The sequence below is a fragment of the Eschscholzia californica genome, unplaced genomic scaffold (assembly GCF_041429995.1).
Source record: "Eschscholzia californica isolate CP2 unplaced genomic scaffold, dmEscCali1.0.p SCAF_1, whole genome shotgun sequence".
In the NCBI taxonomy this organism is placed as follows: domain Eukaryota; kingdom Viridiplantae; phylum Streptophyta; class Magnoliopsida; order Ranunculales; family Papaveraceae; genus Eschscholzia; species Eschscholzia californica.
Window position 1 is genome coordinate 59599809 of NW_028238198.1, and position 26922 is coordinate 59626730.

The window sequence follows — 26922 nt, forward strand, 5'->3', positions numbered from 1 at the left end:
TCGGTCTCGGTCCGGCCGAAGGCCGAGACCGAGACGAGACCGAGACAGGCCGAGATTCTCGGTGAGACAGCAAATATAGAAATTAGCTACATTGGGAATATAATAAGTATTATTGCTGTTTATAATAATAGAAATTTCTGTACATATAGAAATTAGCTACATTGGGAATATAATATAGAAATTTCTGTATAAGGAAATCCCAATCTACTAAACTTTTGAAAGTTTCTAAAGAATTTATTAGTTTCTCTCTAAGGCATAAATCCTAAATATTCTATATAGAATTATTGATGTTTATATTAGATACATTGGGAATATAATAAGTAGTTAAGATTTGAGAATATAATAAATAGTAGTACTTAATTTAGGTCAAAGAGTTTTCCATAAAAAAAAATCTAAATATTTGGAAGTTGCTGTCTCGGTCTCGTCTCGGTCTCGAGTTGTCTCGGCCGAGAAACTCGGCCAAGCCCTAACTCGGGGTCTCGGCCGAGTCTCGTCTCGGGAGAGGGCCGAGACCGAGACGAGACCCGAGATTCTCGGCCGTCTCGGCCGAGACCAACTACATAGTTGAAGAGATGTTAGGGTTTTTCCAGTTGTGACTGTTGGCGCGTGTCTTGCTCCCGTTGGTTCTCTTTATGTTGGCCCAGATCTTGGTCTTCCTATATTTAAGCGTTGTGACTTGTTGTAATTTGTTCCTTTTCCGTCTTCTCTATTTCAGTAGAGATCTTCATCTCCTCTTTCCCTTCATTGTTCTCTGCTTGTGCGCCTCTTCATGGCTACTCCTCCTTCTGCTTCAGAGTTTTCTGGTCAAATGCGTTTTTGTAGTCGTACGACCCAGCAGGACGTGGAAACTCTCCGAGCTGCTCACATGATTCCAGATTCTGTTGAACTTATCATCCCGTCGTCTAAAGATAGGATTTGCTATGCCGATAATCGTCGTGCGGGAGTTTGTGAAGTCTTCTTCAACTTGGGATTGGTGTTCCCCTTCCCTCCTTTTCTCGTTGAGCTGCTGAACTATTATGGGCTTCAACTTTTTCAGTTGAGCCCTAATTCTTTGATGACTATCATGTCGTTCTATTTCCTTTGTCTTCAGCAAGGTGAGAAAACTAGTCTTTATGCTTTTGATAGGATCTTCTCTCTCAAGTCTTGCGATCGAAACTAGTATTATTTTTCTTCTCGTGTTGGTCCATTCTTCTCTGCTCCTAATATCCCAAAAGATTATAAGGAGAGGTTTCTTTTCGTTCGACCTTCCCTCACCACCGAAAGTTTTGGGTCTGTTCCTCGTTCTCCCGGTTCTTCTCATGATCGTCCCAAGATCGTTCCTGATGCCGAAGACGTCAAATGTCATGAAGCTTTGACTGCTGTGGATAGAGGAAAGCATGGGTTAACCCCCGAGAGTTTGATCGCTTTCCAGGCCCTCCATCGAGCTCAAGTGTTTCCTTCTCTCCTAGGTGAGGTTTTGTTAGAAGTCCCCTTTCTGGTAACTTCCTGTTCTCAATATTTACGTCTCGATTCTTCTTCTTTTCTTGTGTTATCAGGATTCCTTAAGAAGAGAACTAGGACCGATGATCTTCCGTCTTCCTCTGGTTTGAAGAGATCTCGCACTAAATCTGTGGTCAGCCGGAGCCCAGCTGGCATTGTTATTTGCGAGCCTGGTAGTCCGACCTCTCCCTCGGTTCCTATTGACTCTTCTCCTAGTGTTCATCCCTTGCTTAGGGGCGGTGTCGTTGCTTCCAGGACTAGGGCTAGCGTCCACTCTTCGACAGGTAAGGGTAAAGCTTCTGTGTCTATTGGGTTATCTGCTAAACTGGCTACTTTCCCCAAAGGTCTTCCCCGTCATGTGGTATCTTTGATCGATGGTTTTTACTACTTCTTCCAGAATGAGGTATTTTGGCTTGCATTCTCTGTTCTCCATTTTTCTTCTTCTTTCTCTCTTTTTTTGTTTTACCGATATGTTTGTGTTCTTTTTTTTTCGGTATTCTCAGGTTAATGATGTTGCGTACTACCTGTCTTCAATCGAGAAGCTGGAGGCCCAGCTTCAAAAGGCTGATCAAGAGGCTTTATCTTATAAAGGCGGAGTTGAAATGTTGGCCAGTGATTTGAAGGTAGCCTCTGTTGAGCGGGACTCGTGGAGGCTGGAGACAGAGCAAACTCGAGCTAGCGCTGCTCTCTAGTCCTCTCAGTCTGATGCTCGTTTTTCCGTCTTGGAAAAGCAGCTTCAAGCTCTCAAAGAGAAGGAGGCTGCTTTGGTTCTTCAAAGGGAGAAGGATAAAACTTCGCTAAGACTTTCACGTCGGAACATCCTCGAGCTGGCTGAGGTGAATCGAAAAAAGGTGATAGCTTCTTTTAAATGTGGGGATGAATTCTCGGCTATTCAGAGGAAGCAGCGCAAGTCGGGTTTTCAGGTGGCTTGGGAGGCCGCTCGTCGCTTCTATTCTTCGAAGGATTCCGTTCCTCTGCGTCACATCGACAAGGATCGAATGGCCATGTATGTCAATGCCGTAACGGCTGATCGAGGTTCGAAGGATGACTTCCCTTTCAGTGATGATGAGTGGGATGCTAAGGCGGCCACCTCCGTGGTCCCGGTGGATGATGAATCCGATGAGGGCTCGACCTTTTCGGTCCCCCGATCTAACTCCGGCGACCAACTTGAGTCTCTTCCTTCAGAAGCTCAGCCATGATTTCTCTTGACTTGTATTTTGTTTTTCTTGTTATTTTTCTACGCTACTGCAAATAATGTCTCGATTTCGCTTGGGTTTCGGTAATGGGATGGCTTTTGCTTCTGCTTTTATCTTATTGGTTTTGACTTACTTCCATATCTTGTTGCTGCGCACATAAGTATCTCCCAAGGTAGGGCACAGTTAGTACATCCTAACTTACTAATGCAATCTCCTAGGCTTACTACGCATGCTCCGAATGATCGCACCTGCAAACATAATTTTAGACCTAGCATGCTCTAAGCTTACTATTTCCCTCTGCAAAATAGAACCCGAGTCAGCCCTGCGTAAAAAGTTTTGAATAGTGTTAGAGTTTTTTAGCTCTGCCCCTGGTTGTCTATACCAGAGCTGTCTTTGCATAATTAGTTTCGCTAGGACTTCTCATTATACCTCTGGTCGTGGCTTTCGCTACTAGAGCTGGTTTCGTCAGCTTGAGCTTGACTAGCTTCACTAGGATTTCTCCTTAGACCTCTGGTCGTGGCTTTCGCTACCAGAGCTGATATTGCCAGCTTGGGCTCGGGAAGTTTCGCTAGGATTTCTCCTTATACATCTGGTCGTGGCTTTCGCTACCAGAGCTGGTTTCGTCAGCTTGAGCTTGACTAGTTTCGCTAGGACTTCTCCTTGGACCTCTGGTCGTGGCTTTCGCTACCAGAGCTGATATTTCAGCTTGAGCTCGGCAAGTTTCGCTAGGACTTCTCCTTGGACCTCTGGTCGTGGCTTTCGCTACCAGAGCTGATATTGCCAGCTTGAGCTCGACAAGCTTCGCTAGGACTTCTCCTTATATCTCTGGTCGTGGCTTTCGCTACCAGAGCTAGTTTCGTCAGCTTGAGCTTGACTAGTTTCGCTAGGACTTCTCCTTAGGGCCTCGATCGTTGCCATAGCTACCGAGGATGTCCTGTCCCTGGTCATGGCTTTCGCTAACAGGGTTGGTTTCGTCGGCTTGAGCTCGACTAGTTTTTGCCGGGACTCCTCCTGTGCCCCTGGTCGTGGCCTTAGCTAACAGGGATGTCTTCCTCATTTTAAGCATGAATAGTTTCGCAAGGACTTCTCCTTATACCCCCAGTCACCTTCATCGGGGCGGTAGTTTTATCTAGGACTTCTCCTTGGGGATCCTCAGGGACCACGTTTCACTCAAGTAAAGGGTTGAGTTTAGCTAGGATTCCTCCTTGTGAGGCCTCGTGTTGCAGTCGTAGCTACCGGAGATACCTCCTTTGCCGACTTGAGCCGATCAGTGTAACTAGGACTTCTCCTTGGGACCTTGGTGAGGGGTCGGTTTTTACTCGAGCAAAGTTCAGTTTAACTAGGACTGCTCCTTAGAGCCCTCAGTAGTCGCCGTAGCTACAGAGGCTATCCTGTCCCTGGTCGTGGCTTTCGCTTAGCAGGGCTGTTTAAATTAGGGCCCTTGGTCGCTGCTCTCACCTACCAAGGCTGCCTTTAGGTGCCCTGGTCGTGGCTTTCGCTGTCAGCGCTACCTGCTCGATTCAGAGCGAGATGAGTTTATCTAGGACTCCTCCTTTTATAATGTTTTTGTAAAAAATATGTTACTTTTCTAGATAAAACGTGTAGCTAATTACTGAAAATATTTTATTCTATTAGTTAAAATACATAGCGAGCAATGCTACTTTTCTTGCCTAGCGGCTAAAATTAAATATATATATATAGATAAAATATGTAGCTAGTAGCGCTACTTTCCTGCCTAACGGTTAGAGTAACATATTTATGAGGTCGAGGAGCAATACTGACCTCAGAGGCGCTTATTCCTGCGTGTTTACGGCGTGATCGAACTTGGTGATTTTTTCGGTGCTTGAAAGGGTGGGAATCACTGCTGGTCGTCGACAATGCCGAGCTGAAATGGCTTAACATTCCCTGGCGGCCGCTTGATCTCCTTTTATTGTTCCTACCAGGTCCGTTCCCGGAATCGGGAATTTCAAGGTTAAGTGGTTCAACGAGACCACAGCTCGTGATTCTTTCAAGAAGTTCCTTCCCAGGATAATGTTGTACGCATGTAACTCGTAGATGATCACGAATTCCAACATCAGTGCTCGGCTGGTCGCTCCTTCTCCGATGAGTATGGGTAAAGTGGCCTTCCCCTCAGCTCGTATTCGACCTTCGCCGAAACCTGTCAAGTAATGATCATAAATTTCGGTGTGATGTGCTCTCACCTAGAGTTTTTAGAGGCAGGTTCGGCTTATGATCTCTGTGGAGCTTCCCGTGTCGATCAGGATACACCCTATTCTTCGATTGGCAACCAGTGTTGTTATCACTAGGGGGTCTGCGTGGGGCCTGATTACTCCTCTCAGATCATCATTAGTGAATATTACCGGAGGCGTAGCCTCATCTCGTATCATCATGATTTCTGGATCTTTCCGTCGTCGTTTGTTGCTCCTGTCCTCTACACGAGTTGGTCCCCCAGCTATGACTTTGACACTTTCTTCGCCCTCGGATTCAGACTCCGTTTCTGCTTCTGCTAATATTTCCACCAGAGTTTTTGATATCTCGCCACGCTTTTTCGCCAGTGCTGTCAAACGCCTGATTGCTGTCACCGCTGGGGTTGTGTCTTGAGTTCCTTAGCTATCGGCCTGGCCTCCTTGACTTAAGTTGACGGTTCTTTCGTCGGAGGGCTTTCCGAACGCATCGAGGAGAGCTTGGGTGAGATTAGTAAAATATTTCGTTTCTGAGAGAGATCCTATTCCCAAGAATGTAGGATCTTTCCGATTGTCTGCCACTCGAGAATTTTTGCCGAGTATGGATTTTAGCTTAGCCTCTGCTACGCTAGGTCGCTCTGAAGTTTTATTATTCTCTCTTCTTGTTTCCTCCTTTCGACCTTAAGCCGCTCGAGAGCTGTTGAGATCATTATGAGATATAAAGATCCTTCTCGGTCTTTACCGGGTGTTTGTTTTTCTGCTGGCATGTTTGCCTGAAGATCTTTAAGGAAAGTGATTAATTCTGAGGAAGTATTGAGAGAGATTCGGGTTACCGGATGTGAGGATTTGCTGGAGAGATGCTCCTCCTTCTAGCGCCAAATGCTGATGTCGAAAATTGGCTCCCGGTTAAATAAGCATGAAAAAGGGAGTTGATGCATGACAGCCTCCGTTATGATGGTATATTCTGTTTGGAGAGGATAGATTCCTCTGTTCAGCTCTGCTTCTATCTGCTCCACGCTCTTTGTTCCAGCTCCTGACTCCTTGCTCTAGCTCCTGGCTCCTTGCTCCTGTTCGTCTGTTCCCGTGGGGGGAAAACCTGCAACGGGTTCGAAAACCGCTCCGACGCTCAAGACAGTCAGGGTGATCTTTGCAGTAAAAGAATGAATATTGACTGATCCTTTTGGGGGGCGAGTTATGAGAACTCTATTTTTTGGGGTGTCCTTCTTGGTATGAAGAAATCGTATTTTTGGGAGAGGGAGTATATTTTTCCTACCCGCACCACACACATCAACAGTTTAAGCAATATATCAATAGTTATAGGTGATATGTATATACACGGTGATATATATGTACACAGTGATATCATTATGCACATGAAGCAAAGCAATATAGTAAGATAATTCTTCTATCTCACAAAGATCACGACTGAATAAGCTCTCAGTCGGGGTCACCTACTATTCGGCTAGGAAGAACCGTTCGGCCTTTGTTAGTGCGTAGGCAGGCGGCGCCTTATCGAACGTTTGACTACTGCAGTGTACAAATGGATCCACGTAATACCCCGGTAAGAGCTTCCGTAACACTCCCTTCGTCATCATCGCCCATCGGGCTAGCTTGTGATCTCAATACGCACCAAATAGTAAATCCCACCCAAACAATGATACGCTTAGAATATGTCATGACTTACCCATACGACTATAAGAGTATCGTCGCTTAGTAAAGCTATATACACACGGCGATACAATTATCTCGTCTTGAGGCAAGTCCTACCTCCTACCAGATTTGACGCTCCCTCACAAGGTAATTCATTAACCATTCGAAGAATACCCACACATATGCATGAACCTATAATAATATTAAATGATCTGAGTGGCTCCGCTACAAGAATAGAGCCCTCCTAACAAGTCCCATCAACCGAAGGAAAAGAGTGTTCTTGTGTCTCAAGGTAGGGTAAACCCTCTTTAAAGCCAAGCTTTTACAAGTTTCCACTTTCAGGGAAGTATTTTCTTATTAAGAAAACTTGGGTAAACACCCTCTTTCAGTTCGGTGAAATCATTATAAGTATCAACCACAAGTCATTACAGAATTCAAACCACACACACCAGTGGCTTAGTAGAATAAATAAACAAACATGGCACTGGTCAGTCCCCTAATCACTCTAAGGGTCGGAATACCCCAACTCCCAATCTCTCTCGGACCCCATTCCGGGTAAACAAGAATGGTCGTTACCAAACGGCTGGCCACACGCACCGAGTGTAACCCTTAACATGAAGTCATAGGGAACCCATAACAGAAATATAAACAAGGGGACCAACCAATGCACGGCGTCAAACAATCAATACACGTAACACAGATCAAGCGATTCCGCCTCCATATTATACACGCAGCTCGAGCGATTCCGCCCCCACGTGTTTACAGTTCACACAAAACGATCACACAGCTCAAGCGATTCCGCCACCATGTGAATATTTATAAGAAAACCAATTTGTTTTTAAAATATAAACATCCATAACATAGAGCACACCACATACATTCATGTCATACCATATCACATCATAATTTGATTTAGATAAAGATAAAAAGAAAACAATAACTGAATATATATATATATATAATGGTGAAACGGGGAATACCCGTGCTCCAAGTAAGATTCATAGGATCCTACCTCAGATGTAATACACTTCCGGTTCGCCATCCTGCACATGAGACTCGCCCGCTTCGAGTTTATCTTCTATGTAGTACTCCCCTCCAACTGAAAGTGCCAAAGAAACAAGATGGTTTGACTGACAGACAGAAAACTGTAAGAGGAGGTCTTGTAAACTTAGAAGATATCAAGATGCATGAGAATGAACTCTGAAGAACCCATGAACGATATAAGATTCACTACTTAGCTTGCGTCCTAAACCACTGGACAATTCCATAAAGTCTATTATGTAATTCCGAGGTCACTGTATCATGTTGACTCTGAAAACCTGAATATCTTAGTCACACCCTCAATATAACAGTGAGTCCGACATATAATAGGTACCCATTATAGACCAAACTATTCTGAAGTTGTTCGTCGTAAAGAAATCGACTATACCGAGTAATTTAGATCATTCTATAACTTCCGTTGTCCTCCCCAATTAAGTTGAATCATACATCGCTTGAAGGATATTTATGCCCTTAACATATTCTATTGGTTCGCGTTGCCAAAACCCGAATGAACCATATCCAAAATAACATAAACACATAAAGTAGTCTTAATTGCGCACTGCGCACTTAAACAAATAATACTTTGTAGTCTTTAATCCGATTCAACCGATTCTTAAGTTTTCGGAAAGTTCACCTCATTCCTAGCGTTTCATTCTCAGGTGGCTTCTCCTAATTACGACTAAAACATAACCGAAAAGCGTAAAAGATACGCAGCAGTGCATCAGTTTTGCTGCCCGTATGCTGTATACTCTAACAATCATATCGTCTTCATCCGAACTCCAAATAATCATTAGAATATGTTTCTGGAATCGTGACGAGACGAACTATAATATCTATGAAGACTTGAAATTCTTCTGAAGCCTCTACGGCTGTCTAAACACTCAAAAACAGTAGCAGTTTTGTTCTCAATTCACTGTTTTCCATCAAGTCTAAACCTAATCATCCACTTTGATTCTTCATACATAAGTTCATAACTCTTTAAGTTCATTAGCTAACACCATAGCATCACACATAAAGGTAAGGAAAACCCTCAAAGATTCATTATAAAACCATAGAGATCCAAATTTCTTACCTTCATTCCATTAAAATCGATTTAGATAGTTTCCTCTTGATTAATCTCTTCCAATTCCTCCTCAATTTGCCAAGTTCTTCAAATAATAAAGAAAACCTCCATTAAAAACTTAATTTAACATCATAGAGAGAGAAAATCAAATTTCCATCAAAAATCTAGACAAAAAACCTTAAGAATAATACTTACTTCTTGATTGAAATCAAATTTCTCTATGAGATTCACTCAAACTCTTCAATTTAATCGATCCCTTTCACCAAAGCTTAAGCTCTAGTTGCAGTCGATTCCATGAGAGAAAGAAGAAAAATCTGATTTTTGGTTTTTCTCTTATCAACTCGAAATTACAATTTAGACCCTCAACTTCCATCAACTTGCTAAACAGTCCCTAAATCTTTCCTCGTTGCAGAAAACATCCTATATTCTGCAACAACTGTTGATTTATCCCCTGTTCTGACTTTCTCTAAACTCAAAATGACCCCTCATCTAACCTTTTCTTTTCTTCTTCATCCAAATCAAACCATGAAGAAACTATATGGCCCCTATTAATTCGATAATGAAGAAAATCATCGAATACATAATGATAGCTAAACTACGTCCTATCTATTCGTCTGACCAATCAAAATTTCTGATTTCTCGAGATTTTTCTGATGAATCTTCTTAATCAACCTAAATAAGTATTCAAAACCAAATCCCAAAACAAACCACTAGCTCTATTAGACGCTCCAACTCGTCCGATTCTCTGACTCGAAAATCTGGATGTTACACTAATAAAGTTAGAATTTGTCATCACTTGGTCAACAAACTAATCCAGGCCATGTTTTCAACTCTGAACCAACCATCATTAACAAGAAGCGACTCGACTTCAACAAGTACTAGAACATGGCAAGGAATCATATCGAGATAATGATGCCAATCCTCGAGTCAACCTTCACAAGTCCAAAAAAGCTTTACTTATCAGATTCTAATAGACCATCACACAACCATGAACAAAATGAAGTATTTATTAACCCAAAGTATGTGTCATCACAATCAGTCAACCTTAATAATCCATATCAGATAAAATGAAAATAAAACAGCATACAATAAAGTACAAGTTCAACGGACTATGTTGCTAACTTTAAATCAACCATCATAAATAGGAAGCAACTCCACTTGACCAAGTCATAATGGAAAGGAATCATTTCGAGTTATGAGTTCGATCCTCGAAAAGGCCTTCAGTTAGAATAGATAGTTACATAGATCATCATATGGACACATACAATACCAAACATCATTATGTTACATAAACCAAGGTGAGCTTACCTACTTCATTCATTGAAAAAACATTAAACTTAGTCAAACAGAATACAACAACAACATGCACACATACAATACCATACATGAAAGTTGCCAGCAATTCATAAAAAAATATGCAACAACAAAATTTATAATTACAGAGGTGGTTGCAAATTTTAGATAAAATGGGCAAGAAACTTGAAAAGAATGTCCATGGGATGTTATTGTTGTATCTTGCAATAACACAAAATCAAACATGTAAAACAAAACGATAACAATGATTTAAACAAAAAAATAACAGAAAAACTACAGAGTAGGGAAATAAAGTGAATGAGTCTTACCAAATGAGCTTGGATCGACAAGATCTAGAGATGCGAAGATGTCAATGCCCGATAATGATGATCATCAAATCATATGACGTTTCGTCAAAGGCAGAGGCATGCATGATGAAGAAAATAAGGTTTGATCAGTAAAAGAGAAAAGAAAAAAGAAAAAATATAGTTTGAACAATAAAAGGCAAAAAAAACGAAGAAGAAAATATAGTTTGAACAATAAAAGGCAAACAAACTGTAAAAAAATAAAGTTTGAACAACAAAAGGCAAACAAACAAAGAAGAATATAGATTCAAACCCTATAAAATTATAACTTGAAAAATAGAGAAGGAAAATTAAATGGATGCTAAGATTGTCTTATCGAGTTTAGATCTAAAGATGATTAGTCTCAGTGATGATCATATTGAAGGAATTGAAGGAGATGTCCTTCGACCAAGATGCCAATGTGAGCAATATGTCGGCTAGGACAATTGATGAAGAAGATCATCAAGTCCGATTGATTTAGGGGTCGTAGTGTTTAGCTAGAAACCAACTACGATCGTCGAATTACAAAGTAATTCGCGGCTAACTTCGATCGGATCCTACATCGGGTTACACATAAGAATGGGTATTTGATCGGATGATATGACTAGTGGGAGTGTGATATAACATTAGGAATGTCCTATAAACATATCTCACAGGCCTAAATAGAATTTGGGCAAAAGATAGCAAAAAGGCCCGAAATAAGGGTTTTGGGCCTAAGCCGGTTCGGGTACTTCCGAGACTCGGATTGGGATGAATTTTGGAGGGTGAGTTGCTGACATACCCAGTAGTATACACGCAAAATTTAGTGGTGTTTGGACACCTCCTCCTTAGGGAATTGAGAAAATATCATTAATTGCTATTTTCGACTATTTCCCTAAATCTTATTCTAAAGGGTGTTTTAGGAAACCTTTCAGGAGGTGTATTCTCAATACGGTTCTATATAAACACTCTTAGGTCAGAGAATAAGGTGTGGAATTTCTCTCTAAGCTTTCTTACTCTACCACATCAAGTAGAGATGAGAAAGTGAGCTAATTTCGAAGCTATCTTCTAGTCAAGCAAGAAGAAGGTCTTCTTATTATCAAACCACCATTGGAGTTCTAGCGAGCTTTCAAGGAGGGAGATTAAATACACCATTCAGTGTCCCAAGTAGAGGAGCTACGTTTGAAGCTCTTGGTCTTCTTTAATTTATTCAACTAGCTCGAGGGAAATAGTGATTAAGGTAATCTACTATCTTCCTATTAGTTAATTATTAGTTTTAATTTGCATGATGATCTTGGGGATACTAGTGTTAGACATTAGATGTTGTTAACCGCTATAAACACTAGTATAAGGGTATAATTTCCCACAGTGGCGTCAGAGCCTCTTGCAATTAACTAGTTTTTGCTAAGAATCGAACTAATTGATATTTGATATGCTTGATAGTTTGATAGATTGAGTTTATAAAAGTATTTTAAAAGTGTTTTAAAAGTACTTCAAACTCATAATTTGATTACAATGAATATGATTCAACTAGTTTTTCAAATTAAAAAATCAAAATTGATGATTGAAAGTGTTTCAAAACATTAAATTTCATTGATTTTGAATTGATTTTCAAAATTGTTCTTAAAAAAGCTTCAAAAACCTAGAATTTTGATCCAAAATTGGTTGATTAAAAGAATTGTTTTTGAGTTTTGGGAAACTCCCAAAAACAAAGTTTGGAAAGTTTAAAAGTTTCTAAAAGTTTTGAGAAATTTTAGAAGTGTTCTAAAAGGGATTTCAAAATTTAAAAAGAGTTTAAAATTTGGAAAATAGCAAATAGAGATTTCCAAAACAAAAAAAAAAAAAATTGGAAACTAGGGTTTTGGAAACCCTAGTGTCCGGCCAGGAAGCTTTCTGGTCGGACAGAAGTTGTTGGACGCGTCTAGAGCAGCTGTTGAGACGCGTCCAGCAACTGCAACCAGATTGCTACTGGACGCGTCTAGGACGCGACCACCATCTGCGATGGAAGCATCTGGACGCGTCTTGGAGACGCGTCCAGAGCAGCTTCCGATTCCAACCAAATAATTCCAAAATTAATCCGGGCCATCCAAAAGGCCAAAACGTATTTCTCTTTAAATTGATTTATGAAATCATTAAGAATCGAACCAATATTTTTTCCGAAATTGACCCGGGCTTTCAAAACCCGAAACGGAGTTTTTCTTGAAGTTGATTTTAGAAATCATAAAAGATAAAACCGGAACGCACCATTAGTAAAATTCTTCGAATTTAGACTTAAGGTCCGTAATGTGACATGTGATATCGACAAAAGTGTCTCCCAAGATAATCATGCATATATAATTCTTAGCCTTAATATATTATATGAATGCATGTGATGTGAATGCGGGAAACTAGTATGGCCATAGATTTGTTTCTATATTCTTGTTTTAAGCACGGATGGGTGCATATTTTTTATTAATTTTAATTTCAAGTTTATACGATCTGCGAATCGTTAAAGTCTTGTAATTAGAGTTTAGGGTCTATGAGTCTATTGAAGAAACTCAAGGAAGGAATCCAAAGGCGAGTGGGAGAAATCAATGGAGGTTCAAAGATGGAGATCTAGACGAACCAAAAGGCGAAACAAGAAGCAAACCAAAGGAGATGAGATCTTCTAGGTTAGGGGCTATATTAGGATCCATGTCTGCTTGATTTATTTTCTCGCGCGCATTCACTTACTTATTTACGCTTTTTGTCGTGGATGTTAGTTAGGCTAAATAGTTCACTATAACAAACGCCAGACTAGCGTAAAAGTCCCCAAAACGTAATCCTGAGTAATCGCCTATCCAGATTAAGACACTCGTTGCGCCCTTGTTCGAGGAAGGTGGGTCGGCCTTCGCAAAGTACCTCCTTTACCTTGGGACAATGCGGGTAGGTCTATAGAAGAGGCATACACGTCTAAATGGTTCTACTCAACGAGATCAGTAAGAGAGTCTTGGATACTCGAGGCAAAAGGATAAATTAGTCATTCATTAATGAAATCTATCAACCAAGAGTCATAAGGTATGATCAGTGAAGTAGTTCACTCACCCGGAACGACGGAGTCAAAGGGTAGGGCCTTCGTCCGCTTTACTCCGAAGAACTGGGATCTTGGAATCACTTATTCAATCGGGGACGATTTTTATTGAATAATATGGGAAAACTAAGTTTTTCAAAACGATAACGAGTTTTAAAACTTTGCCATTTCCTTTATGTAGTGTAAAGATGACAAAAGATATTTTCAACTTCCACTCACTTCTCGACAAGGAGAAGCTGAATGAGCACAACTTCCTCGACTGGGAGAGGAACCTGGGAATAGTTCTCAGGATGGAAGGCAAGAAACATGTACTAGAAACTTCAATTCCTGTATTGGATGATACTTCGACTAAAGAAGAGATAGATGAATAAAGGAGTGTGCGGAAAAAGGCAGAGCCTGTAACTTGCTTAATGCTAGCAACCATGGAACCGACTCTACAAGAGCAGTTCATAGACATGGATGCTTACTCCATGATGCGACAACTTCGGGAAATGTTCCAGAAACAGTCGAGATTTGAGAGGTTTGAAACCTCTAAAGCAATTATGGACATGCGCTTTGAAAAGGGAAAACAAGTTGGGCCTCATGTTTGTCAAATGATCAGGCTCATGGGCAAGCTGGCTAAACTAGGTTTCCCTTATAACCAACAAACGGCTACCGACACTGTCCTTCACTCCCTCCATAGTGGTTTTAATCAGTTTAAGATGAACTACAACATGAATGGATGGGATAAAACGTTGGAGGAACTTCATTCTATGCTTCTAACAGTCGAAAAGGACGTCGCTATAGTGGAGACTAAGAAGGACGTTCTTATGGTACAAAAGGACAAAGGGTTCAAGAAAGGTGGAAAACAGAAGAAGAAAACCGCGTCAAAAGGAAAAGGCAAACGGGTTGCCAAACCTAAAGACAAAGGTCCTCCTCCTGACACCAAATGTTTCTACTGTGATGGCAAGGGCCACTGGAAAAGAAACTGCCTTAAGTTCTTGGAGAACAAGAAGAATGGAATCGTGGCTTCCAATTCAGGTATAAACAATTAACTTATCAAATACTGTAAATTCCCAAACTTTGGAATATGATACCTAAAATTGCCCTATCATTGTGAATGTACAGGTGCAGCTGGGAACTGAGTATTTGGCTAAGGAAGACAAGATCCAAGAGGGAGCAGAAGCCTCGACTGCTAAGGATGCTGAAAGGGATCGAAGTCAACTTTAGGCACTAATCTAGATTAAGCGTTTTTCTAGTTTTTAACATCATCTCTGTACTATGTATTATGGAGAATCAATAAAGAACTTTATTTCTAAATTGAGATGTATAAAAGTGCTAAATTAAACAATCTAGACCTAAGGATTCTAAACTTGGTTAAACACCTACAAGATAGGTTCAAATAACCAAAACATGAATCAACTAACAAGAAAGAAAGTCTTGAGTCAGAAACAGAGATTGATCTTATTCTAAAGGGTGTTTTAGGAAACCTTTGAGGAGGTGTATTCTCATTAGGCTTCTATATAAACACTCTTAGGGCAGAGAATAAGGTGTGGAATTTTTCTCTAAGCTTTCTTACTCTGTCACATCGAGTAGAGAGGAGAAAGTGAGCTAATTCCCAAGCTATCTTCTAGTCAAGCAAGAAGAAGGTCTTCTTATTATCAAACCACCATTGGAGTGCTAGCGAGCTTTCAAGGAGGGAGATTAAATACACCGTTCTGTGTCCCAAGTAGAGGAGCTACGTTTGAAGCTCTTGGTCTTCTTTAATCTATTCAACTAGCTCGAGGAAAATAGCGATTAAGGTAATCTACTATCTTCCTATTAGTTAATTACTAGTTTTGCATGATGATCTTGGGGATACTAGTGTTAGAAATTAGATGTCGTTATCCGCTATAAACACTATTATAAGGGTATAATTCCCTACACATATGATGTTTCTTTAGAGTCAAAGACGAGCAAGATGAAGAAAACAATAAATATAAGAAAAACAAATAAGAAATATGTTTAAATATTAAGGAACATAAAAAAAATACAAATCTTACAGAGTTTATCATACCAAAACAAGAAGATGATAAGATCTTGTTTCGAATCGAAACAAACAGATCAACTAATCTGAAGATGAGACTGAGGGTTAAAACTCGAACTTAGTCGTTGCATTGAAGGATTAAGACGATAACTTAAATAAAACTGAAACAAATCAAATCAAACCAAAACGAACAAAAATTAGAAAAAAATTGTTTGAGCGTTGAACCGTTGAAGGTTGAATGGTTGAAAGTTTAAAAGGGTTGAAACTTGAAGGTCAAAGAGGGTTGAAGGTTGAAGAATTGAAATGATTAGGGTTGCAAGTTTATGGTTGAAACTATCAGCTACTTGACTAGACTTACGGTTGGGAATTTGGGAGATCAGAAGAGAAGATGAAATAAATAAAATGAATTTTTCGGCCACTTGACTAGACTTATGGTTGGGAATTTGGGAGACCAGAAGAGAAGATGAAAGAAATAAAATGAATTTAGGGTCAAATTCTGGCTTATACTCGGCCTTTGAAAATCTAGCGTTTGTAATATAACCCTAGGCAATCTAAGGGTCGCTAATGTTTCAGACAAACGCGGGTAAAACGGACGGGTCCTAAATGGACGGGTATCCAGACAGCCAGAGGGGCAATTTCTGAAGTAGATGAGCAGAGACAGACCTCCAAGTAGCGTCTATGGCCCGTAACTGTCTGCTATACACTTATCGGTCGGACGGGCCTTGTCTGACTCTGTCACCGGGCACTACGCAAGTAACCATGGGCGGACTCGGGTTGCTGTCCCTAATTCCCAATCTTACCATTACGGCAGGGTCATGACTGAATAATATGCAAAATGGTTCATCTATAGGGGCCTCTTTAAATTGTTGTAAGGGCCTCCCTGGAGGATTGACTGTAGTCAATTCCATGGTCAAACCTGCCACCTATAGACACCTCTCTTAGAGATATTTGTAAAGGCGCCTATAGAAATTTAAAGAGGTGCCTCTCCCTCCTTCCTTCAACCAAGGCAAAAAGAAAAACTTAGAGATCCCAAAACCTAGAGTTTCTTATATGCATAAAAACGTAGAGATCCCAAAACTCATCCATGATTCCACCGAGAGATTAGCCGGCCAGCGCCAAGATATTCCAGCACCGACGTGTTCCGTATACCTTCACCAACCACCAGTTTTATCATCCTACATTGTGTGAATTATCTTGGAAGTTGAAAAAAACCACGGATAAAGAAGGAAATTAAAAAAATTGGTTCGAATGAATACAGATTGTCTCGTTCGCATGGGTTTGGACTGGTACGAGTCCGATAGGTAGCAGAAGTTCATCAAACTGGTTTCTCATTAAAAAACTAAGTAAAACTACTATATAATCAATCGAATTAACCAAACATTCATCATAATAACTACCATTACCACATTACAACGAAAAACATTAAAAATGAGCAAGATTCTTAAGTGTTACCTTAGCAGATAGATGAAGTTCCTTCAAGTGTTTCGAACACTAAATTAGAAGGATCTCATGCAAGAATTAGTGAATAAGAGAAGAAGTTAAACACCTAACAAGGATTTTGCCTATGCAATTAGAGTGAAGAGAAGGAAGAACTTGCTATCGTTGTAGGAAATCGCTCGGTGCCCTACAGAGAGAGAAGAGTTCGGGAAAGGAAAAAAACTTAAGGTCAACTGGTCAAGGAGAAGAGGGGCGTTTGGAGACGCAAAAAACTCTGTCCTTGCAGTAAGTCATGGAGGCACCCAAAGACGCTTCCGCAGAAAAATACAATAAGGGAAAATGACTTGTTGGGTTGAATAAAATATCATAATCATCAAAAAAGCCTCCACTTTTTCCTATTAAGTAGAAATTACTAAAATTTTATGTGTAATCATAGGTAAAGTTTGAAATAATATTGATAATTATCAATCAGGTCATTTTTTTATTTTTTCATTCCCAAAATAACCTTGCCCACTAAAACTCATTCTCTCTCTTAACAAAATACTGAATATTTTAGGTTGTGTTTGATTGACAACTTTCCAGGGGAAAATCGAAATTATTTCTCTAAAATATAGATTTTTAACCTGTTTGATTGACAATATAGAGAAAGAGAAACTCCTTAGCACGTGACTTTTTTTTTCTCACTTTTCCTCAAAATGGGGGAAAGTCATGACCCAGGTTATTTTGGAGAAAATTTTTCTCAAATTCAAAACAGTCCTTAAAAAAATGAGTAGATGTCTTCCTCTCTCTATCTCTGACCCGTCTTCTCCCAATCTCTCTCACTAAAAGTATTTTGGAGAAAATTTGGAGAAAGCCATAAATTTCCATAGACCATTAAAAGTAGAAGCTTTCTGTTGTGAATCATTATTAAATCCCACTCAATCTTCTAATTTGTTTTTTCTCTTTTTTGTTTTTTTACTAGTAATTTCATTTTTATTATTTGTTTACTTGTTCCACCATGAATCTAATGATTTGCTATTGGTTATTTGTTACAAATCTTAATCTTAATCCATCATAACTTGAGATTAGAAGATGAAAATTGATCACCTTTTAATCAAAATAAACACCCTAACTTTGTTTATAAGGCTAATCTCAAACAAGTTTCTCTTGACGATGTTCTTATCCTCTCTACCACTTGATGAATGGATATTAAACTTGACCATTACCATTACTAAAGAACAAACCCATCGCAAATTCTAGCTCTACTAAGGATGAAACTAATGGCTCCTTCAACAAATCTAAATGGGTACTTGTTCTTCCCACTAAGATTTCTCTCTCTAACTAAATCTCTTTTGAAGCTCTTTCATAAGCTTCTGATGGTGCTTCTCTTTAAACCCTTATTACGATTGTGGTTGTTGGTGTGATTTTTAAATGTTTTGCCTCCATTCCTACTGGCTTGAGAAGTACTCTATGTCTTGTATAATAAGATGATGATATAAGTTCAGTCAATAAGAATTAAAATTTCTGAATCTTTCCTTTATAACTTGTAAATCAATTTCTTTTCTTCTCAACCTTTTTTTTTCATCTTCCGGATGCGCCTTGGTTGTTGTAGATAATTCAGATCATTTTGGACGGATTCCCTTGCCGGACCAAACAAGGATAAAAATAAAAAAAAAATTATAGAGAAAATGATTCTCACAGAAAAAGTTTCCCCGAGTAAAATTTACCCTATTTTTTTTCCTTTCTCCACATTGCTATCAAACACAACCTTAGGGTTTTCTTCTTCATTTTCTTCTCCGATTGTTCTTCTCTGGTTCTTCTTCTGCGATGCTTCTTGTTCTTCGACTTCTTCTTCTTCTTGGTTCGACAACAAAACTTAAGTCTGAGTTTGTGTTCTTCATCTGATGTTGATGATATAAACCCTAGAAAAACGAAATCCTAAATTTGGTGATGATAGATCTGATGTTGTTAGCTTCGTTTTTAGATAGATAAGTTGACCAATTATATGGTTCTACGTTCTAAGATCAACTCAGATTTCTTTCTCTCTAGGGAAATTTACTGGTAAGATCGATTAATCTTAGGGTTCTAAAATAGAGATTTTGTTAATTTTTTGGTTTAAGATTTGGAGAGTTTTTAGTCAGAAATGTGTTATATAATATGCCACATTCGTCTTATAACACATTAAGAATACTCGAAATACAAAATTTTATAGTTCCTTTGTTTTTAGATTAGGAATCAATAATTACAGTAAAAGTATCTTGAGTTTTTATGATTTTGAAATGTTTAGATCTTTGGGTTAGAATACTACTTTTTCTAGATTTCAATCATTCCTAGTTTAACTAGAGAAGATTAGGTAGCCACTGACATCCATAGTTTAATTTGATTGGAAAGACTAAGTTTTATGTTTTATTATGAGTATTCAGTTGACCCAGTTCTTTCATTTGACAAGATTGCTGGTTCCTTTGATGACCAAACCCTCAGTATGGTACTTCATGTTTTCTCCCTGCTATAATAGATTTGCAAACCTTTGAAAAATCTGGAAATTCTAGCTTGAAGACAACATTATGTTGTTGTATCTAGTGATCACATTGTTACCTTGCATTGGATAACACTGAAGGCTCCTCCTTCCCACCAATGGTTCATATCTTGGTGGGTTGCCATGGCACGCGGGTCGGCCAGACACAATTAGTTTCTTTAATTATTATGTTTTCCGACGTTCATCTCAGGATGGCATGAAGCCAATACAAGTTGCTGCTGCTAGAGGTGATTGTGAGGTCGTGGAGATTCTCTTTCCTGCAATATCTGCTATTTAATTTATTCCAGACTGAAGTGTTGATGGGATAATTGAACATTTGCAGTCTGAAACATGGAAGGAGTAGGTATTTAACTCATCTTTCAGGAAATCCAGACGTTAATCTATATCCAGGTTTAATGCTGAAATTTTACGGTCAGCATGTGCATTTCAACCTTCCTATACTGCATTAATTGTTACACGGGTTAACTATTCTAGCTGGAATGGTGCAGGAAGGAGCAAGTAAACGAAGGGAAGCAAACCTGTTAAGCAATTCTAGTTCATAGAAGCGTGATATTCCTGAGGTGCTATTCTTGCCTGGCAGATCCATTATTTCTGTTATAGTCGTCGTTTTTCCAAATACTGTTGTTATTTGTTAACCTATTGTTCACCTTTAAGGTGTGAGCTCTCCACTTCATATGTCTCGTAAGTAGGTCTTGGTTGGTATTGTTTAGAGATGAAATGCCTAGGTTTTGAGGGCCTTATTTCTTGTCCTGCTTATAGAAATAACTAATTTACGATTCATCTTTTACATGTTATAAAATTTATAGGTCGTCTAGAAACGGTTATCACTTCTGTTACATTCTGGGAGTAGACTTCTAAAATTCATGTTAAGTTAGGAAGGCGTTATCTGAAAAATAATTTTTAGCTTGTTATTTGTAGCAACCTTCGTTGGCAAGTCAATTTATATTACTTATATAGGTGACATCAAAGGCAAAGAAAAAAAGCTCCGGAGGCAAAATCGAGAGGTGAAGAGGCTTTCAAGATAAGTGATTTTCTTACCGCAGTAGACACATACACACAGGTATGTATGTAGCTTTGCCACTATTCTGAAATGTACAAGTGAGATCAAATAACTAGTATGGTTACTATGCAATACGATTGTTATTGGGTGTTGTGACATTTCACAAAACTTTGAATCAAAATTTATTTGAATGACAAATTAGAAAATCGAAAAAAAAAACACAAATTTCTTCATAAAATTCATTTGCACCAGTTTGATTGTTCCCTATTAAAAGTCTAATAATACCAGTTTGGAGTTGACAAATTACTAAATGGAGGAAAATTGCCACTTATAATTGGATTGGTGGTTGCAGGAGGTGGTTTACTACTGTTCTGCATTGATGATGGGTCAAATATGTCGAATTGTGAAAAAGGAACGTTGGCAGGATCACGCTAATTCACCGGAGAAGGAGAATGAGTAGGTGTTGATGGCATCGACTGTGGCGTTATACTGCTAATGCCGATAGATGATGAACCAAACGGAACTAAATGGGTCAAATGTAACTACTATTTTGTGTTGACATATAAGTATTTTCAGTGATGATGGGTTGAATGGGCCAAATGTGATAATTTATCCCTTTTTAGCTGGACATGAAGTTTCTTATTCTTCTAACTCATAATATTTTGTACTTCATAAATTTTATATGATGAATGATGAAATCAACTTCAAACTCAAGATTTCATAGATACATACTCTTAGTTTACATTCTAGATTTGCAAATCTAGTTTGCAAGATATGCAACTCAAGATCATATTATGTAAAGCTTGCAAATTATGTTTGCCAATTTTGCAAACACAGTTTGCAGTTTACATTATGCAAACACATGGTTGCAGTTTACATTATGCATTTTAACAAAAAAAATTACATTATGCAAACACATGGTTGCAGTTTACATTATGCAAACACACGTTTGCATAACAGGTTGTTGCAAACACGTTTGCATAACAGGTTGTTGCAAACACGTTTGCAGAAAAATGTAAAGGAAAAAAACGCCGTTTTTTTCTAGATTTTTATTTTTGAAAAAAAGTATTGAAAGTGGATCTTGTTAGAAAGCTAATGAAAAATCATTTCTAAATATATAATTTTTATAGAAATCCGACATCTTAAACAAAAGTTATATCGATTTAAAGTTTCAAAAAAAATAAAAGAATTTAGTTACACAAAATGACAAAAAGGGTATTTTAGTATTTGCACACTTTTTGACCTGAATAATAATTTTCAAATGTTTTGTGCTTTTCTACTCATTTACAATATTATTTTGACCTTTCTAGAAATTACCTCATACAATAAAATGGTCTGAATGCCATGGACCCCAAAGCTTTATGGGTTTGACCCCGCCAGTGTAGTAGTCAACGTAAAAAAATATCTAATACCTGTTTCAACCTCAACCATGACGCTATCCGTTGGATTTCAGCAGCCATCTCTAGATTTCTGCCACACTTCCAACGTATACCATCTAATTATTAAATAGCAAGAAAATCTACGGTTGATATTTATTTGATCATAATGATATATAGGTCCACCAATCAAAAATTGCTCCATTTCACACCATAAATATGTCTTATCAACTGTAAAAGGATAAAACGTCCTGCTCTTTGTTAATGTTGATTTCCATTTCTCTCCTCTTTTTGTTTAATTTTATAAACTTTTTTAAAAGGATCGATCTGATTTTCATCAGTTTTTCAAAGCTCAATCTGGGTTTTCCTTTTTCAACTTTTTCTTTTTTCTACTTGTGATTTTTTTTTTCTCTTTGTAAAAGAATGACAGATAGGAAGAAATTTGTTCTTAGGTTTGGTTAATGGCATCCTGATTCTTTGTTAAAGGGTTATTTTTGAACTGGTTGTTATAAGCTTTTGTTAGATGGAGAAGAGGTAATGAGAAGCTCTGTTCTTCAAACCCATGTAAGAAATTATGTTTCTTTCTTCCATTTCAATATTTGTATTGGATTGTTATAACTTATAATCTAATGTTGTTATGTTACCCTTTGAAATTAAAATTCCCATTCTTCTAAATCCATGGGTTTTTTTTGGATTATAATCATAAGAACAAAACCTAATAATACCCTTTTGTGAGTTGATTATGTTTAGCTATTTTCCTTTGATAAAGATGATAATATACAAAGGGGTTTTGAACAGGTCATTAATGGGGTGAAGAAGATAATTGATTCTATCAATAAGCACTAGATTTAGAAATCATAAAATCAGTGATTTGATCAAGTAATTGTTTATGCAAATTTGAGTTTGGTTGTTCATGGAACAAGAATTTTGTGCTAAATAACTTCAAAATGTCTGAGGGGGAAGGTTTTCCTGAAATTGTACCAAAGATGGAAGTGCCGACAAGGCAACAAAGCTTCCGTCGGAAGAAAATGACAAAACAATTAACGGGGAAACGTGGGGATACTTCTTTACATTCTGCAGCTCGAGCAGGAAACCTAGATGAAATGAAGATAATCTTCTCTAATACTGGAGAAGAAGATTTGAAGGAGTTATTAGAGAAACTAAACCAATCCGGAGAAACTGCTTTGTATGTAGCTGCTGAATATGGTTATGTTGATGTGGTTGAGGAGATGGTCAAGCACTATGACATTGTCTCCGCCAGTATCAGAGCTAGGAACGGTTATGATGCATTTCATATTGCCGCTAAACAAGGGGACTTGGGTAAATTCTATATTAATATCTCTTCATTTTTGTTGTTGTTGTGATTTATCGGTATTGGAATAAGTATAAGAAAAATCATCTAAGCAGAAGAGAATAGTCCCACATAGACACACTTACTGGTTATGAATAGTGATGCCCTAGACTTCTCATTGGAGTATCATTTGTCCATGTGGAACAGTTCTCACGGAGCAGTTACATAAACGAAAATAGAAGAGAAGTAGAGAAGAAAACACGTACACGCCAATTTAACCTAGTCTTATACTATATATCCGTTATAATGGCGAAAACAATTTTTTATTAAGATTGTGGTCGTCCAACTCAAAAAATTGGCGATGAGTGGAGAGGAACTAGACATTTAATCTTGGTTACTTGATCATCATTTTTCCTTGTGGGACTATCCTCACATTTATAACAACAAAGGGTGATAATTAACTTTTTCGGCAATTGATTTCTGCAGAGGTGGTGAAAATTCTCTTGAAGGCCCTCCCTGGGCTCTCTATGACGGTTGATCTTTCAAACACAACGGCTTTACATACTGCAGCAACTCAAGGTCACATTGAAGTAGTAAATTTTCTCTTGGAGCAGGACGGAAATGTGGCAAAAATTGCGAAAAGTAATGGAAAAACTGCCTTACATTCTGCAGCAAGGAATGGTCATGTTGAAATAGTGAGAGCTCTTCTAACTAAAGAACCAGGAATCTCAACGCGGACTGATAAGAAAGGTCAAACGGCACTTCACATGGCTGTGAAGGGTCAGAATATAGAGCTGGTGGAAGAGTTGATCAGGTTGGATCCATCTTTGATCAACATGGTAGACTCCAAGGGAAATACAGCACTGCATATAGCAACACGTAAGGGCCGAGCTCAGGTTAGTTTCTATTTATCCCCACCTTGCTTTCATATTTATAGATATGAATCTTTTTTACATATATTTCCTACCAATAAAAAAAGGCCTTTGTTTCTTAGCTGCAAGTTCATTAGAGTTGTTGGATCAGAGAACAACAAAAATTGGAGCATAAATAGGAAAGAGACTGTACTGAAGGAACATAGTTAAGCCTCATGAGTGATGAAAGTCTTAGCAAACAATTCTTTGTCAAATAGTACCAACTTATATACATTATCCCTCTAATATCTCATTGAAGTTGTGTGGGTTGTCGATAGTACAAACTAAAGTAGATTATCATATCCAACATCTAAACGAAGTTCGATAAATTGCAGAATTTGTACCAACCTATGTGGAGAAAAGAGTTCGTACGTGATCCTGAAAGTGCTTTAGATTGAACACTACTCATCTAATTGGTTGATGTTAGTATACTTGACTTGCTTATGTTATCCTCCCTAACATCTAGTTGGATGAATTCTCGAATGGTATCAACTTACATGGAGAAAGAGTTCGTATATGTTTTCCGGTAGAGCTTTAGGTTGATAAGTACTTAAAATATTGTCTATTTAATAACAAAGATTCATGTTAGTTTAAAAGGCTCAAGTCGTTATCTGTGCAGAAGTTAATTCCACATTCTTCGACAATAGATGCCAAAATAGATGATGTTTCTGTTTCGTGCATAGATCTTGCCCTGATTCCAATTTTTATAGATTATGTATAGTTGTTAATGAAAGAAAAATAAGTAAAACATAAGTTAAACATTACTAGTAAACTCAAGTTCATGTTCATGCAGACTGTAATAAAGATACTAGAGCACAAAGGGACTGACATCAAAGCCGTTAACAGGTCAAAAGAAACTGCTATAGATACTGCTGAAATAACTGGAAACTCCGAAATTGCATCAATTCTACATGATTATGGTGTTCGAAGTGCCAAAACTATCAAACCTCCACAACAGGCGACTACAGCAAGAGAGCTAAAACAAACAGTAAGCGATATAAAGCACGAAGTCCACTACCAATTAGAACACACAAGACAGACAAGAAGACGAGTACAAGGAATAGCAAAACAACTCAATAAAATGCATTTAGAAGGTCTCAATAACGCAATCAACTCCACCACCGTGGTTGCTGTTCTAATTGCCACAGTTGCTTTTGCTGCCATTTTCCAAGTCCCGGGCCAATTTGTTGATGACCCAGATGATATTCCTCCTGGTCTTTCTCTTGGGGAAGCTCATATCGCTCCAAATGCTCCGTTTATGATATTTTTCGTGTTTGATTCAATTGCTCTCTTCATATCTTTAGCTGTTGTGGTTGTTCAAACCTCTGTCGTGATTATAGAGAGAAAAGCAAAGAAGCAGATGATGGCAGTGATAAACAAATTGATGTGGTTGGCTTGTGTCCTTATATCAGTTGCATTCTTGGCACTGGCATTTGTAGTCGTCGGGAAGAAAGAGAAATGGTTGGCAATTTCTATTACAATTATAGGGACAGTTATTATGGTTACAACTTTGGGTACAATGTGTTATTGGGTTATTCAACATCGCATTGAAGCTTCAAATTTGAGGAGTATTAGGAGATCATCAATGGGAAGTAGGTCAAGATCTCGATCAATGTCGGTTGTCTCTGATACAGAGATTAGTGAGTATAAGAAGATGTATGCAATTTAAAGATTTGACATTTGGGTTCTCACCATCTCCGGGTCTTTTTCTCCTCTTTTCCTTCTCCTCTATGAGAAGTAATTTTCCCATGTAATTATAGTTCTTTCTCTTCCTAATAATTGAAAAAGTAGTTGGTTCTTCTATTGGACTAGTATGTTCTTTTAAAGAAATTTGAGTAATAGTAATACAAAAAGTGTTGAAATATCTATGTGTTAGTAGTATTGTAAATCTATATTAGAGTCTTATATTTCTTTTGTAAACCATCAAGGAATAAAACAAGTTCTTTGATCAATTTCAACTAAAGAAGTATCTTTTCTGTATCATGAAAATATGAAGGAACCAAAGGAGCATTATCCTCCTAAGAGCATCTCTAATGTGACACTCTATCAGAAACCCTATGATGACATAGAGAAATTTATTTAGAGATTATTGTTGTTTCTCTGGTTAGAGTCGATATTATGATTTTGTCTTTGTGTTGTCGACATTAAGATAGAATCTTGCTTTGAAGTAGAAAATTTGTTTCTTTGATTTATAGAGAGATGAGCGATAAATGAATTATGACTGTCCGTATTTTTTTTTGTGGTTTAACCGAGTTAGACAAAAAAAGAAGATAAAATTGGAGGATAAGAAGAAGAATATTTTAGTCGAGGCGAGAAGAACATTTTACACCCCTATAACAGTACCAAAGTTAGGGTGTATACCTTTGGGATACAATGACTATCCTTTCAAAGATTTAATGGTACCTCAATATTCTAAAAGCGGGCGAACCTACAAAAGTAATATGAACTTCTTGATCGATGCAACTTGATCTTCTAGACACTTGAATGCTTATGAGTTCGCTCAGATACTTCTTTCTTCGGAATTCTAGACACACTACAGTATTTCTGCTGATGTCAAAAAACGTCAGTTCCGGTTATCAGTTATGGAAAAAGACTTTGATGCTGAATCACGTCTGAATGGATGATGTTCTGTCTGAATGGATGAATCTGATTGATAGTGTTCCTTTAGCTCCCGCTACTGCTCCTGAAAACCTGGGGAAAACCTGCAAAGAGTTCGGAAACCTCGTTGACGCTCAAGACAATCAGATTGTCCTTTACAGTTGAAGTGTTGAGTATTGATCATAGATCCTTGGGGAACGTACCTTGTTGGAGGTGATGTGATGCCCTTTTATAGGCTACTTTGGACCGACTGTGATAGATGGTGTAGATGAAGCAGTTTTAATACACCGTTCAGGATTAAGACTACTCTTAAATTGTTAGGAGATTTAGGGTTTCCTTTGGAGTTTATCTCGTATCTTGGATATTTAGAAATTCCTATGTTCAAGGATACTTTGTAAATATCCTGCCGAATTAATAGATCTTCTAGGAGATGTTTCCTCCTTTGAGACTCTTGAAGTCCAACTTACTTAAACACTTAGGATTATAGCCGACTGAGATCTTTAGGAAGACTC

At 38.2% G+C, this 26922-nt stretch overlaps 1 protein-coding gene and 1 long non-coding RNA gene across 2 annotated transcripts; one reads left to right on the top strand and one right to left on the bottom strand.

The window, feature by feature from the left end:
* Positions 1-7302: 7302 nt before the first annotated feature.
* Positions 7303-8908, bottom strand: LOC147567908 (uncharacterized). The gene is made up of 3 exons (XR_015230900.1): positions 8808-8908; positions 8622-8697; positions 7303-7607 (listed from the first exon to the last, which is right to left on the bottom strand). It is a non-coding gene; the product is annotated as an uncharacterized LOC147567908 (long non-coding RNA).
* Positions 8909-21709: 12801 nt separating this feature from the next.
* LOC147567909 (ankyrin repeat-containing protein At5g02620-like) lies at positions 21710-25674 on the top strand. The gene is made up of 4 exons (XM_086654410.1): positions 21710-22174; positions 22409-22930; positions 23388-23797; positions 24606-25674. The coding sequence occupies exons 2-4, from the start codon at positions 22558-22560 to the stop codon at positions 25479-25481; spliced, it is 1659 nt and encodes a 552-aa protein (XP_086510536.1). The 5' UTR covers positions 21710-22174; positions 22409-22557; the 3' UTR covers positions 25482-25674.
* The last annotated feature ends 1248 nt before the right edge of the window (positions 25675-26922 follow it).

What these genes read in the sequence shown, in the direction of transcription:
- LOC147567909 (XM_086654410.1), top strand. Translation starts at nt 22,558, where the DNA reads ATGTCTGAGGGGGAAGGTTTTCCTGAAATTGTACCAAAGATGGAAGTG. An exon ending in CGCTAAACAAGGGGACTTGG is followed by an intron (nt 22,931 to 23,387) that starts GTAAATTCTATA and finishes TGATTTCTGCAG; the next exon opens with AGGTGGTGAAAATTCTCTTG. An exon ending in CACGTAAGGGCCGAGCTCAG is followed by an intron (nt 23,798 to 24,605) that starts GTTAGTTTCTAT and finishes ATGTTCATGCAG; the next exon opens with ACTGTAATAAAGATACTAGA.